General features: G+C 39.1%; 1 protein-coding gene across 9 annotated transcripts in view; it reads left to right on the top strand.

Moving 5' to 3' along the window:
- Nucleotides 1-15,498, top strand: part of bnc2 (basonuclin 2) — a 519,175-nt gene that overhangs the window by 177,116 nt on the left and 326,561 nt on the right. For 3 of the 9 annotated variants that reach the window (XM_043717585.1, XM_043717654.1, XM_043717649.1), the window contains exon 1: nucleotides 6,316-7,659. The exons of 2 other annotated variants lie outside the window; for them this stretch is intronic. In XM_043717585.1, the coding sequence (XP_043573520.1) occupies nucleotides 7,564-7,659 (96 nt within the window). In that variant the 5' untranslated portion in view covers nucleotides 6,316-7,563. Of the gene's footprint in view, nucleotides 1-6,313; nucleotides 7,660-15,498 lie in introns of those variants that run through there. 4 more of the 9 variants (XM_043717605.1, XM_043717560.1, XM_043717569.1 and 1 more) reach the window with 3 other exon arrangements.

Genomic DNA, 15,498 nt, shown 5'->3' with positions numbered 1-15,498 from the left:
TTTAGTTGGTTATTTAACAAATCTTTTAGTCCTTTGTGCACACCACACATCAGCCTGGAAATTATTCTTGAAACTCAAACTGTCCCAAAGAATTTTGTTTCGCTTCATACTCTACAAAACAATAGACTTATAAAATGGTTGAACAATTTAAAAGGTTCGGAATTTTAGCAGTTTCTGCGACTCCACTGTTCCTCACAATTCTATTTCTTTGCTACAATCAACAAAATGAAAGGGGATTAAAGGGTTATTCGTCTAAAGTGTCTGGTCTTTGCTACACTGAAAGCCGTTTGATGACTTGCAGTAAGAGTCTGGATTTCTGCCATTTATCCTGATGTCCAGATCCCTAAGGTCAATCAGTGGCTATGTTCTGGATAGACACTGGAACAAACTCTCTCATCTCACTAGGAAGGGTAGCCAAACAACTAAGACCTGTATCTGTGTATCTCACAAATAATTCAGAGGGCAGTGTTGGGGGGGGGGGAGACCTGGAAAGTGATGCAGAATGATAGATACCAGTACTCATTGGAATCTGCTGATTTTTTTTTGGTTTGCTCCCCCACGTTAATCCATGTGTCAGCTTAAAGTCTCTGCACACCTCCTCTTGGCATTTAGAAAACAGGCCAGTGACGACACACTGTATTAGCTAATCAAGGTTAATAATAGATTGCCATTTCATTAACTCTTTCTGTGCTGAATGTAATTGATTACTTGTGACTGCTTGTGGTAAGCTTTCTCTGTACTTCATAAATGTCAGATATTATAATGTAGCAATGGAAAATTGTGAGACGTTAAGGGAAATTCCATGAGCCTTATATTCTGTGAAATTTGCCAGAATGCTCAAAGGGTTAATTAATAGTGTGACCTTAAAACGTTCCTCTTAACAGTTGGAGTATTGTCACAGCATCAAAGTTAAACATCTTTGCCAACATTCTTATTTGGATTATTCAGCTCAAATTTTGCTTAAATTTCAATCTTTATTTCAGCAGCTCCAAAATTCACAGCACCTCTCCAATACTTTCTTCTTGCTTGTGAACATTTAGGAATATTCCCTGGACTCAAAGTTGACCTGTTCATGAACGGTTACTATGTAACTGGTGATTCTGTATTTTGTTTGAATTTCCTGTTAATTTCATTACGATCAAAGTTATTCAAATAATGCATTTTATTTTGTCAATTGTACCTCTCCACTTAACTTACTGTTACTGTCTGTTTGCTTATGTTAGTACAATATTTAAAAGCACAGAGAAGCATACAGTTATTAAATGACTGTCTTTGCCGGGTGAACTTGAGTAAAGTTATGGGGTTCATGCATTTCTTTAACACTTGGATGCCTATGTTTTAGGAAATCTCTTGCACACATTGTATAGTGAAAAGGACACTCTGGACTGTGAGGGTTAATGTGCCATTTGTCACCACTTCTGCTGCATGGCAGGATAATTGATGCAATGAAGAGCAGATGATGAGGATTCAGTTGTGACTTTGCTGCAAAGTATGTTCCATACAAGGACATAAGTAATATTGAGAAAAGACTGATTCCTGTTGCCACAATATTCCTTCACATATTGGCAACAGTTTTGTTTTTAAATTACCATAATTGCATATTCTGCACAACCTTTCTTCTTTGAGTTTATAGTGTTAATTAGAAGTTATATCTGATACATTTGCTCTTCTACAATTCGTGAAGGCAACACTTCAACTCAGTTGGATTATTTTATAAGGTGGGGTTGCAATTATTCATTACTTAAAATGTTGTTCTGGAAATAACAAACATTTGTCAGTCTTTAAGAAGGATGTGGGTGCAGAGGACATTTAATAGAAATGTACCAGGGACCAGGGAATTCAATTATGTGGAGGAACTGAAAAGTTGATGTCATTCATCTTACAACAATGGAGGGAGATTCGATAGAGGAGTTGAAAATCATGAGACAATTTGATAATGTAAGGGTAAATAGTTTCCATTGGCAAGAGAGCTGGTAACCTGAGGAAGCATTTAGCACACTAACAGAAAAACCATTGGGGAGATAAACGGAATTCTTTTCATGCAACTGGACATTATGATCTGAATGAACTGCCTGAAAGGACAGTGGAAACAGATTCAGTAGTATCTTTCAAAAGGGGATTGGATAGTTGTTTGAGAAGAGTCTAGGGGGTAGAGCAGAGGAGTGAAACTAACTAGATAGTTCTTTCAAAGAGTAGCGCAGACATGATGAGCTGGATAATTTCTTTTTGTACTGTACAATTCTATGCTTCCCTGAAACTTGTCAATTTGGTTTAGCATAGAATGCCCCCACCCCCAGTAACATAACTGCATTGATAGTCTCAGCACACCAGATATGTGGTTCCAAGAAAAGGTCAGAAGTTAGGAATCGTGCAGCAACTAACTTACCCCCTGACTTCCCAAAGCCTATCCACTTTCTACAAGGCACAAGTCAAGACTGTGATGGAATATTTTCCACTTGCCTGGATTGATGTAGCTCCAACAGCACTCAAGAAATTTGACACAATCCAAGGTAAAGCAACCCACTTGATTAGCCCAACATTCACAAGCATCCACTTCCTCCACCATCAATGCTCAGTAGCAACCATGTGTACCAGCTGCAAAATGCACCACAGAAATTCACTGAAGATTCTTAGCACCTTCCAAACTCTCAACCACTTACGTCTATAAGGACAAGGGGAGCAGACAGGTGGGAACACCACCATTCGCAAGTTCCACTCCAAGCCATTCCCCATCCTGACTTGGAAATATATAATCATTTCTTCAGTGTCACTGGGAGTCAAAATTCTGGAATTACCTCCATAATAGCATAGTGAGTCTACCGACTAACAGCAATTTAAGAAGGCAGCTCACCACCACCTTCTCAAGGGCAACTAGGAATGGGCAATAAAATACTAGCCAGCCAGCAATGCCCATATCCCATGAATGAACAAAAACTTTCTGAATCTGCTGCTTTTGGTTTCCTCCCTCAGTTCAATTGCACATGTGCAGGTTTTCTGGGAAGTGTTTAACCTGCTTACTGGAGGCATTTTCCCAACCTGACAACAGTGTTTCAGAAGGATTGTTTCTTGTGTGATGTTTCAAGTTCGACATGAAAACAAAGTTTAGTTTATTTATTTGACTCTTTCATAGCAGAATGGGAATGAAAGGAGTGAGGGAAAATTGCAGGTGCTGGATCTGAATTTGTTCACTCAAAATTGCCCAAGATGCCTCAATGTCAAGAGACGAGGAGATTTTGACTCTTCCTTGTCTAATGGTCATCCCTCTTTACAAGATTGCAAGTTAAGGGTTTGGGTCTGATATGTTTTTAAACATATTTCATTCCACTATACAAGGATTGAAATTAAAACAAAAAGGCCATGTTATTTCTGATTGTAATTGAGGAGACATGGAGAAAGATGGAACTGATTCATTGGGAACCCTAATAATATCCTTTCCAGCAAGATGTCTTAATGTGGATCACAACAAATAAAACCCACAGCACCGATCAGTGGAAGAGCGATTTCCATTTATATAGTGCCTTTCATGATCTGATATCATTCCTCAGATCTTTTCTTGAAGCATAAAAAATGTGCAACCGATTTCTGCACAGCAAGCTCCTGCAAACTGCAATTTAGTTTTGACCAGATCATCTCTTCCCGTGCTATTGATTGGGATATAATTATTGATTAGGACTCGAGGGAGAACTTTCCCAGTCTAGGCCTTGCACTGCGAGTCAGTGATCCCTGACAGTGTGCGGTAGTTGAACCACAAACCATTTCCATGTATACAGGGCAGCGTAGTGAAAGGCAAACAATTGTTTGCCCCTGGAATGGAAAATAGATATGGTTTTACCGATCCTGACAGCGTGTCCATCTCCAGAGCTTTTGTGACAGCCACTGAGGAATGGTGATGCTGAAACCGTTTTCTGAAAGTGTTTGAGAATGAGTGATGAAATGTTGCGGGGCTCGAGAGCAGATTAAAAAGCAGCAAGCTTTCTGGCAAGCCAGCAGTGAAAGGGTTAAATCGGGAAGGGGTGAAGGAACTACATTTATCCAACGAGGTGCTGTTGCATCTCAAAGATCCTCAGTGGGTAAGACGCAGCTGATTTTACCGTCAAAGAATAGTTGGTGAAATAATAATATTTGTTGAAAATTTACGCACTGTTTTAACACGAGAAATTGTTTACTTGCTTTGTTCTAAATACAGAAACGAAGATTTCTCGCCCCCCCCCCCCCCCCACATTGCCTTGGAGGTGATCTGATTATCATGTGTGTTGGAGTGGGCTATGCTTTGTTGGTCACTAACAGTGACAGTTCTGTCTTATTCAGCAATCAACAACATCCAGTGTCACATGAAGGAACCACTGATCTTTAACCCAGTTCCCTGCGAGCCGCTTACTTAAAGAGACAATACCCCATTCTGCTGACATAGCTTGGCTTTCTTCCATTTTTTTTGAGAAAAATGGGACTTTTAAAAAATCTTGGTGCGTTTTTTTAAGGTGCCACACCAAACATTTATTTAACAATGAGCTAAAAGTTAAATGTTGATTTTGAAATATTTCAAATAATTTCAGAGACCTTTACTTTCTACCATAATCGCAATTAGTCAAAAATTCCCGCCAACGATTTGGTTTTTTGTGTAATATGTAATGGGGATTGGCAGATTAAAGGACGATTAGAAGAAAATCCTAGTTTCTTGTTAACTTTTCATCAGAGTAATCGTTTGACAAATTGTCTGTTTGGGGAGTATGATGCTTTAATTCTGATTCAAATTCAAAAAACTGAGAAACATGTTTATTCCTTAATTCTTACTTGGAAAAAACATAAGCGCGAGTTTCGAATTTCTCCTGGAAAATAATCTTGAGCATTGTCAGAACTAGAACATAAACAGCAAATGCCAGAAGGAGAGTTTTGGCTGGACAGTGTTACAGCAGTAATCAGAGCAAGGGCTGATTTTTCATAGTCTGGCTGAGAGAAATTACAATCGATGCATAGAATCTTTTACATTCAAAATCTTGTTAAAAAGCAACAGATTTTAAAAAAAAAACTGTTTCTGTGCTCACGGCAACAAGAAAACTAAACTGTCTAAAAAACATATCGATTTCACGACACTAGAATCTGTACAAGCACACAAACAAGACGGAAATCGTGTTTACCGTGACACAGATGTGATCAGTGAATATTTTACACAGTAAATACGGTACAGTGACAAGGAAGGTTCAGGCTCGCTTTGGATACCGGGTAAAAACTGTCTATTTCTGCTTCACTTTAAATCCACATTGTCCCATTTCAACTGAAGTTATTCCAGGATATTAACATTAGTTAAATAATCTCACATTTTGTGTATATAAAACGTGACAGAAAATTATCTCAGTTGCGGCTCTTTACTCTGTTCAGTTTAATTGTGCTTTACAAAGGATTTTTCTTTTAAAAATAACTGTATGGACAGTCCTACACACAAAACACTTCCGTTGTCTGTAGCTCATAATCTCATCCTGTGCTACCAAGAATTAGAGTGGCGGCCTTTTATTTTGTATGTATGGCATAGTTTTCAGGTATGGCCCTGTGTTGTTTTTTCCTGAGTGTGCGAAATGGAAAGCAGGTTCGGTTTCAAAGCTTAGAAGCTCAGTAGTGGCTTTGTGTATACATAGAAAAAAGAAAGTGTTGGAGGATTTACAGATAACAGTGTGGATGATGTAAAGCTTGGAGATTCGTACACATTCTTCTATGACAAATTGCAGCTTTCCTCTGGAAAGATTCAGACAGTCATCGTCAGTGTCTGGGTTACTCTGTCTGCTTATGTCCACAATATAGCAAAGTTAACAGAAACAACAAAAAGACAGCACAGGAACACCTCTCTACATAGAAGACCTTGCCGGTAGCTTACTGTTGAACATCCTTGGTTAGGAAGCTTGGAACTGGGTGTATTAGTTAGTCAGCCTAATAATCCCTGCACAGACTCTATTGATTTTTCTAAGGGCAAGTTTATGAAGTAAATAAACTTGGAGTTCGTATCTTAATAAACTGCTTTGTTCAGTCTGTCACATTTAGTTATGGGGTTGTGGTGTTTAAGAAAAGAAAAAGCTCATTCTAATACAGAATGTTCACAGCAGGGGTCCAAATTAGCCCTTTGTTTGGGATTGCTAGCTCACTTCAGCTTGCTTTGAGAGCATTCCTACATTTTATCCTAATGAGTTGCAACACTGATAATGTGGCTGATGATCTTCCATTGATTTCACTATCACTTGCTTGTCTGGTAATTGATCCGTTGCTGAGCTTCCTAGTTAATTATATCGGCTTTGACATGGCCCCAGTCTAGGGGGAATTTCAAGTCTTGCAGAATAACAGTTTTAATAAAGGAGTCTATTACTGCAGGTGCTGCTGCTGCTACTGCAGGCTGTCTAGGCTGGGAGGACTGCGGGACAGGAGGAGAGGGAGAGCTAGAGCGTGCTATTGGCAATGTCCTTTAGCCTCTCACAAATAACAGCCATTAGTGGGAAGGTCAGAAGCAGAGTATACAGCTTTGACTGGAGAACTGAGTGCCACTTCAGAAATCAAGAGGCTAGCTGATTTTTAAAGGGAGATAGAACGAGGGAGTGGAGATTTAAGAGTGCAGCTACTGTGTGGCATTATTGATCACACAACGAAAAATCCACCTATGGGATCTTTTCTTGGAGCAAAGGTGGACATTTGTGCAATAATCCTGGGATATTTATTTTAGTTTTGATGTGTGCTTTGTATTTTTTTTCTAAATCAGCATTTTCTGCTTTGGTTCTTTTTAGTCTAATGACAGTGAATTGAATGTAGTCAAGAGTGCATGCAAAGGGAAAGTTTGTAGGAAAGCTTTTAGGGAGAAAAGGGGGTGGCGGATGTACACTTGTGTCACTATTGTGTACATTTGTTCATTTTTTCTTATTGACACACTAATGACACAGAGCTGTCACTCGAGGACATTCTATTGTGCCAAAAGGTGAGGTTCCATTATCATTTTCAAGCTTTCAAAGAAGCAAAGGATTGTCAGAAAATGCTACAGATTTTTTTCCCCTCCTGATCTCTAAATTCCTAAATTGTTCAGCTCCGTGTTGCTGAATGTAATTTCCTCACACCCCACCACCCCCAGCCTGTGTGGAATTGCCACAGGATGTCATTCTCTGCTTGCCAGTAAAGCTAGAGCTTTGAGTTCTTCGCGCTGTTATCCAATGACATCCAGTCACTGTGAGGGTGAGCTGATGGTCAGGTCTCATCTGTGTTGCCTGCACACCTGACTGGCAGCTGTTAAGCTGTACAGGGCGTGCTTTGGGAGTCACAGTCTATGCATAAATGATCGGGGTATCTGTTCAGGAGGTGCGAAAGGAGCACTGACCCCCCCCCAAGGAAAGCAGAGTTGCAGGCAGATCTTAACTACACATCTTGGTACTGACAGCCAAGAGGCTTGAAAACCCACCAATACCTTGCAGTCAGGAGCAGCAGAAGAGAATGTGAGAGAGAGAGTGGGGAAAAGGCAGTGAGAAAGAGAGTGTATGTATGTGTGTGTGAGTCAGAGCAAGCGACTTCACTTTAAGAGACTTAAGTCCCAACTACTCCATGCAGTTCAGCACAAGAGCAGCATCCACAGAGCCTGGTTTCATGGGGACATGGCAGAACTCCGAGACTAACCTGCTCTTCAGAATGGCCCAACAGGTGAGTTTGATTTAAATACTTTATTTGCATGTCTTCTTTTTTCTTTTCCTTCCCAGTTTATTTAACTCCCAGTCAGCTGTTATGTTGTTTATTTTGGTGTCGATTAGTACCATTTTATTGTCACTGAGCAACCGTGCTGCTGTGACTGGATTGTGCATGCTTGCCCTCATTAACTCCCTAAGAGCACATCTCTGTGTAGCTTGAAGAAGAAAATAAAAGTGCAGCAGGAGCCAGTTATTGTAAAGTTTCAGATAGAGAGTTCCAGCAAGACTTGCGGTTGAGTGGAGTTGATTGTACCTCAAGTGCTTCTAATAAACAGAGCACCGCGTCCAGTCTCCCCCGACTGACAGACCTCGGCTGAAACTGATAGTAGGTTGAGGGGCCTCTCAGAGTTCTTTAATTGGCTTCATGTGGTAGAATGCAGGTTTATGTGCTGTGGTGAGGGTCGGCGTGTTGAACTGCAATCCATGCCAGAGTTCAGCAGTGGGATCATTAGTATCTTGTGCGGAGACAGTTTCAATTCTTAGCTCGCTCGATCTCTCTCTCTCTCTCTCTCTCTCTCTCTCTCTCTCTCCCCCTGCCATCTCTTTCCATTCTCCTATCGCCTCTCTCTCTCTCTCTTTTTCTCTCTCTCGTCCTAGCAATATCTTGGCTTTTCCCCCAGTGCTATGTCTGCACTAGGGGCCGCTTTACAAGCAGCTGAGACTTGGCAAGCTCCTTCTATTGGGAGAGCAGAAATCTTGTTGCAGGGCCAGTAATAACTGATAATTAATCACAGAAGCGGGTGTCTCTGTACCAGGCACTCACTGATACATGCCCTGCCTGCTCCCTGGTCTTCTTGCAAAATTGTTTGGCTCCGCTGAATGAAAGCAATAGTTTTTTTTCTTGGACGCAGCTCAAACAAGAGCAGGGAGGTTCAAGCCCAACCTTTCGAAAGGGTCGTTCCTCAGTTCTAGTATTCTGACATGTGGAATTCTTGCCTAGTTTGGTCATTAGAAATCGAACAGACAGCCCGAGAGTGAAGATGCTCACTGCAGTCCAGCGCTGATATTGCCCACAACAAATAAAAACACTATCAATAACACCTAATAAATTTAGAGTCAAATTTTTAACTGTTTGGTACAACATGTCTATTTTAAAGCAAAACTCTTAACTATTTTGGATGGATTGATTTAAAGCAGGTGAATTTTGTTTCCTGTAGAGGGACCCCAGTTACTGCTTATAGAAGCGCACACCCTGTGCTGCCTTTCTCATGCTACTATGGCAGACTCTACTTTCTATTCAATCAGCCTCTCAGTAGCATAATTTTGTTTTATAGGGGATATTTACTTATTGCGTGGATTGCTTCCCATTTAAGAAATAAGGATGAGATATAATGGGATGGGAGAGGAAAAAATCTCGTCCAAGCTTTGTAGATGGTTTGCACAAACTGCTTTTGTGTACTGTGATGTTAATCCCCATTCTGAGACATGCAGGCATGTATCATTATCCTTCCAGTCAGTATACGTTCACATTGGAAAGGAAGCTCTCATGTAGTGAGAGCAATTGGAACAGATGTGACAACATTCTGCAAAGTGTTTTTAAGTAATGTAGTGATGCTCAGACAGTGCAGGTAGAGATGTACAGTTGGGGCTCTATTTCAATGTTTATTGTGGATGGCCTTTGTATAAAATCAATAGTATTATCAGTGCCATGAAAAAGAAATGAGTGAGCCTACAAACGACTAATCTTATTTTTAAAATAATATGATGAACTGGGGACAGAAAACAATAGGTTTGAACAACTAGTGGATCTAAAATTATATCCGTACAAGAAAGGAACAAAACTTACTTACTTGGTAAAAACAAATCAAAAATTCAATGGAGTACAAATAGCTTTTTAAGTTCTACGCAAGAAGATTCAGTCTTGCAAGTCCTTGAAAGAAGTAGGATTTAATTAAAGAAGCTATATGAGACAATAATGTAATCATTTTGCCTTGTGGAGTAATGTGGTTCACAAACTTCATTATTAGAGTTTGGATGGGTGAATTTTGTTATTGCATTATAATTAGCAGAAGAAGGACTAGTGAAAACCAACCTTTTTGAATCAGAGGTTCTCCTATTTCTGGGGGGTATCCTGGGCAATGATTTTCAGATATTACTCAGTTAACCTAAGACTGAGCTGAGGAGAATGAACCCAAGGCTTCCTACTCATAATCAGTGGAAGGGCTGCGGAGTACTAGAATATTCTTTTTGTATATTGGTATGAATACATCAAATACTGAAAAAAATCGAATGTTAATTGGCTTCATTAATTGTTGCAATCAATTCCTACAAAGTGAATATCTTTATTACCTAATTGTTTTTTACAGAGCGGGAATATCCACATAACAGGAATCCCCATGGATGAGTGCAGGGGATTTGATGTCACACAATCTCATGCCCAGTTTAAATTTGTAACAGTAGATTGTCTGTGATATAAATTGCTCGATGCTTTACATTACAATTAATCTGGTTTTTGACAGTAATAATGGAAGACATACACAGATGATAATTGTAGAAAGTGACTTTATGTAATTTGAGTTCCAAAGCAGGGAAAATGCGTGACTGATACAAAACACAAATGCACTAAATAGGAATTCACAGCCGGAATTAATAGTGAATGCAGATTTTTTTTAAAATGGGGCTTGTATCTCAAGCTCTGCTCACTTTACATAAATATTTTTTCCTCTGGCATTCTGTTAAATGACACAGACTAGATTGCAATTTTGAATCAGAACCCTGTGCAGTGCAAAAACGTTTTTGGAGATAAATTTTATTTTGTTGGTATGATAAATGCAAGGTTAAAGCAATCAGTCCATGGTAATGAGTAACAGAAAATAAGTTTTTTTTGTTGTTTGTACAAAATGATTAAATTGGTTCTTCGGGGCAAAACCAGTAAGAAGCAGGAATACTTTCCAGCCGTGGATTTTTATACACCTATTAAGATCATTGGTAAACTAAGGATGAACACAGGATTGCGGAACTTTTCCCAATTTAATATTCTTAGCAGAGAGGGAAAAATCCAGATTGTGATCTCCTATTGTTTGATGGAAAAAATGGTACTGAGCCATTAAAAGGTTAATTTTACTTGACAGTCTAAATTTCTGTGTTAATTTGGAGTCTTATAACTTTCAGTAAGTACCTTGGAACTGCTTGCAGTTTGAAAATGAAAATATTCTTCACTCCAAACTCAGATCTAACACAGAAGGGAATTCCTGCAAATATCAAATAAGGACGTATATTGAAGCAGTGATCGTGTTTCTTTGTCCAAAAACTGTAGGTTTCCTGTAACTTATTCATGCTTATGACTGTGATATTTAAGCCTACAGTCTGCATTAAATTTTACCACACAAGTTGAAAATTAAAAAGTGTCTGAGTAATATATGCTGTTTATTATCTTGCTACAAATGTGCTTTAATCCAGGTGAGTTACACTTGGAGAACTGAAGCAAAGAAACAAATATTTTGGCTACGTGCAACTAAATATGAAATATAATGTCGTAAATGCTGCATCAGTACTACAGGTGATAAAACAATTAGCGCTGCCATTGTCAATGAACAGATAAGCCATTTATTGTTTATTACAGGAATCAGAATTACTTTGCAGGTTAAATAACATGTTCCCAATGTGTGTGGAATATGTATTTATCAGCTTTTATGTTCTGATGATTTTAGTCTCACAAAGATCTGATGCCTGCACATCTGAAACATTGGTGAAAGTTAATACTTGATTAAAGAAAGGGAGATGTGTTTTAGGTCCCTGCAAAAAAAAATCATTAAAGAAAAAGGTTTTTATTCAGTGAAATGTTAAAAAAATTTCACACCGTGAACTAACTGTCAGTATGTTTACTGTGCTGAATAGAATCATAATTGTAAGAAATATAATTTAGCATGGATTTATTTGGGGTTATGCTGTGCAAATACTTTGGAGGTATATTTCTTTTGGAGAGGTTCTTTTGGGAAGTTTATTTCCTTTTCATAACCAGCATGGTAAAAGTGAAAGTGCGACTGAGATGATTGTAATAGTAGTGGTTTGGGATGTAGCAATCACCTGTGACAGCAGGTATACGGGCAGCTGGGGATTGTATTCCTCTCACTCGATGTGTTGACTTGTAAATGATCCAGGCTGAGGAAGGGATGGCCTACATTCCTCAGTAGATTTACATTTGCACTGCTGTGGCTAGATTTATTTTGTTTTTCCCAGGAAGAAGGTACCAGAAGGCGCTGACTTTAATCCTATTTTTATTATTTATTTACTTGTAAAAGTGTTGGAATGTTTCAAAGGGTCAAGTTTGCCTCAGGACCCCGATAACCCTTAAAAGTGTAACTGTTGAGGCAGACCTTTTGGGGGTGGAGAGAGGAGGTAGAAGCTTGGGGAGCTTTTTGATCTGCCAAGGTTGAGACTGACCAGAATTCCTCAGCCTCTGTCTCTGTTGCTTTGCTGCCAAAGATCTTTTCCGTGTGACATTCTGCCATTCTTGTCCTGTGTTTTCCACATCAGGAAGGTGATCTGGTTTTAATCAAGCAATGCTGCATTTTTGCCTACTTTTTCAAGACTGCTTAACTAGGTTTTAAAGTAATGTGCTTTCGATGGTCTTACATGTGCATTAATTACAGGTCATGAAATCACCGAAATAACGTCCATTTCCAAAGGAATCTTTTGATGTTCTTGACAGTCCTTGACAGTTACCAGAGAAATTAACGGCTGTGCACAAGGTCTTCCAAGTGTAAATTTGTGGTGAAAATTCAGAGAAGGTGGCAATGGTTCTTGAAACTTCGGGACTGATACAAGGAATGGAGAAAGAAGGCTTGAAATATTCAAGCCATTTTCTAACCAATCCAGTTTCTTTTCATAGAGTTAAACAGCAGCAAAGAGATGTTATAAAACATCAAGGACTAACCTTGCTGTCTTTTTAAATAAACAAGGGTAAATTGCCACCCATACTCTGAACTGATCATTAGTGCAGTTATATAATTAAATACAGTCTTAGTGGAATATAAACATTAACCAATTAGCAAAATAAACAATAAAAGTTCTCTATTTTTGTACATTCTAAGTGTGTCAGATATTTGGGGGGGGGGGGCGGTGACAGAGAAGTGAATGAGAAATCAGTAGAAAATAATTCTGCTCATGTTTTTGGAGGTATTTTGAAAAACAAGACACCCAGCCCTCTGTCAAATCATAAGGATGGAACTAGCAGGGTCATGCTCAGTCTTGACAATATCTTAGTTGGTGTAATTTTATTTTTAAGATGGGTAGATTTTCAATTCTCCAGTGCATGACTATTTTTAAACCCTGTGCCCAACTTTGATTCTAAATCCAAACTAGATCCATGAGCAACATGCTGTATTCTGTTAGTGAGGATAGCCTTTTCCCTAATACTCGGTGGGCAAGCTCATAGTGCAGTAGTTGATGCAAATCACTCAGGCCTTTGTTAATTGCAAGAGCTACAAATGAAACAAATTAAATTCTGACTCCCACACTCTATTTTTGGGAACACTAACGGAATAACGGCATCATTATTGCATTTGAGAAGTAATATGAGATTAATGTTGGTCACCATAGTTCAATTAACCTTTTAAGCTGGTCCTTGTGTACTGTGTGCATCTTTGAAGAAGTTGATCCTCTATGGTGTGCCTTTCGATGAATGTTCAGAGGAAGCTTTTGAACAGAACATTGCTGCAGTCTCCCACCCTTGTGTCAATGTTTGGAGCCAAGAAGTAACCTCAGTGACTAATTAGTTGCTGAGTAAGACATCTGGTAACTGGGCAGTTTTGTTGAGTGAGGATGTGTGTGTCACTGTCGAGGCCAGAGATTACTAGGACTGTTTGTGATAGTAAGAACTTGTTCACTCAGGTCATTATGACACAGTGGGTTAATTCAAGGAAACACAGGCTGTACACTTTGTACATTGATAACAAGCTGGTGTCATGGAACTGAACAAGTAACGAAAAAAATGTTCTTTTTAGATCTTTCAGTTTAATGAGGGAGGAACAAAGTCTTTGTTGTCATTCCTGGTTAGACTTTGACTGATCGCAATGTCTGATTCAGAATGAGATGATACAGCCCCCACAAAATCTTGGCTGTCAATGATGATATTTCTTTTTATTTTTGATCCAGGCCATAGCTGCTTTTAACTCTTCATATCCTCGAATATTCCTTTTGGCTGTACTTTTCACTTAGTTTTCAAATATGTTACCACCCTTCTCTTGAGTTTTGTTTTTGGAAAGGTATTTTATTTTGTCTCAGACATTTGTTTTTCTGGCACAGTCTGATGTTGCTGGGAAAGGCGGCTTTCCCCCCGGTCCAGGGCTGATAACCCCACAGTTACTGATAGGCAGTGAGGCCTCTGTGAGGGCAACTCATCCTCTGAAGATCTAAGTGAGGCTGGTTGTGAATCACAACATGAGATGACCCAAATTTCCATATTTCCTACTCTCTGCCATAGCCCTTTATTACGCACAGAACAGAAAGTTTTTCCAAACTGTTTGTGTTGAATATTATTCTGAAATAGAAGAACACAATGAACCATTGAATCATCCCTTAAGTCATAGCATTCTAAGAATCAGCTAGATAATACAGTGTACTGTAGGTACATTTGAGCTATTCTTGGAGCTTAAATGTAACATAGTCAAAGCCATCAGAAATCAGCACATCACTAAAAATTGCCTTACTCCTTCCATTTATTGAATTCACCTTTTTTAACATTCAGCTATTAAATTCTAAACAGAAACCATTTTGCCACATTTTCTGAGTGCTGACATTGCCCTGTCTTTGTCCAGAGACTTAAAAAAAGGAGTAAAATGTGACCCTTTTGCTGGTTGTCTTTTGCTGAGAAGTGCTCCTGGCCTCACTTGGGTCCTTCATAATGCATCACCTGAGTGGTCACAAGTTAAAATTAAAAATTAAACCTCATCAAATTTGGCAATGTTTGACTTTTTTTGCTCTCCGTGTGCACTCACTGTCCAGCTGGGCTGCCCCTGAATAACCTTTCCCACTATGTTGTTTACTCCAAGTGAGAATTTGGAAAATTCACTTGTATTGTGTAAGGAAGTCTTAATGATGGCCGAATGAGATTAAGTGGAAATGGATCTCCGCCCGATAGCCAGTCCAGCCTCAAAACTGCGTATGCACTCTCTTGCCTAACACTACCATCCTCCACTCCCAAGCCAGCATCCACACTCTGTCAACTTTAGCTTATCCAAAAATCTGCCTGTGTCCTGAATCACAAGTCCCATTTCTCTAATACCCATGTGCCTATTTACATTGGTCCCTAGTCCAGCAGCATCTTGAATTAAAATTCTCTTCCTTGTTTTCAAATCCCTCCATGACAGTGTCTTTCCCTGTCTCTGTAATTTTCTCTCAACCAATATCTCTCTAAGTTAGCTGTAATCATGTAATTCTGGCTTTAGAACATATCCAATTTATACTCTACATTACTGGCTTTATCTTCAGCTGTCTGAGTCCCAAGCTGTGGGATTCTACTCCTAAATCTCATATCCCTCTCTCTCTCTTCTCATTTGAGATGGTCTTTAAAATCTACTCCTTTGACCAAGTTTTTGGTCACCTGTCCTAAAATCTCCTTGTGCAGCTTGGTGTCTGGTTTTGTTTAATGTTCATGTGAAGTTCCCTGGGATTCTTTTTTTTACCATGATAGACACAACTTATTGCTATTCAACCCGCATATCCAAGCACTTGAATCAGAATAATCTCTGAACAGGAGCAATGTAAAAACAATAGTTCTAATTTCATTTCCTTGGATAATTTTCTCATCTTGGCATCTGCTTTGAATGCAATTCCAGGTCTGTGGCAAAATAAC

This window comes from Chiloscyllium plagiosum, chromosome 2, assembly GCF_004010195.1.
Source record: "Chiloscyllium plagiosum isolate BGI_BamShark_2017 chromosome 2, ASM401019v2, whole genome shotgun sequence".
In the NCBI taxonomy this organism is placed as follows: Eukaryota; Metazoa; Chordata; class Chondrichthyes; order Orectolobiformes; family Hemiscylliidae; genus Chiloscyllium; species Chiloscyllium plagiosum.
The sequence above is the reverse complement of the archived record's forward strand: the minus strand, read 5'-3'. Positions and strand labels throughout refer to the sequence as shown.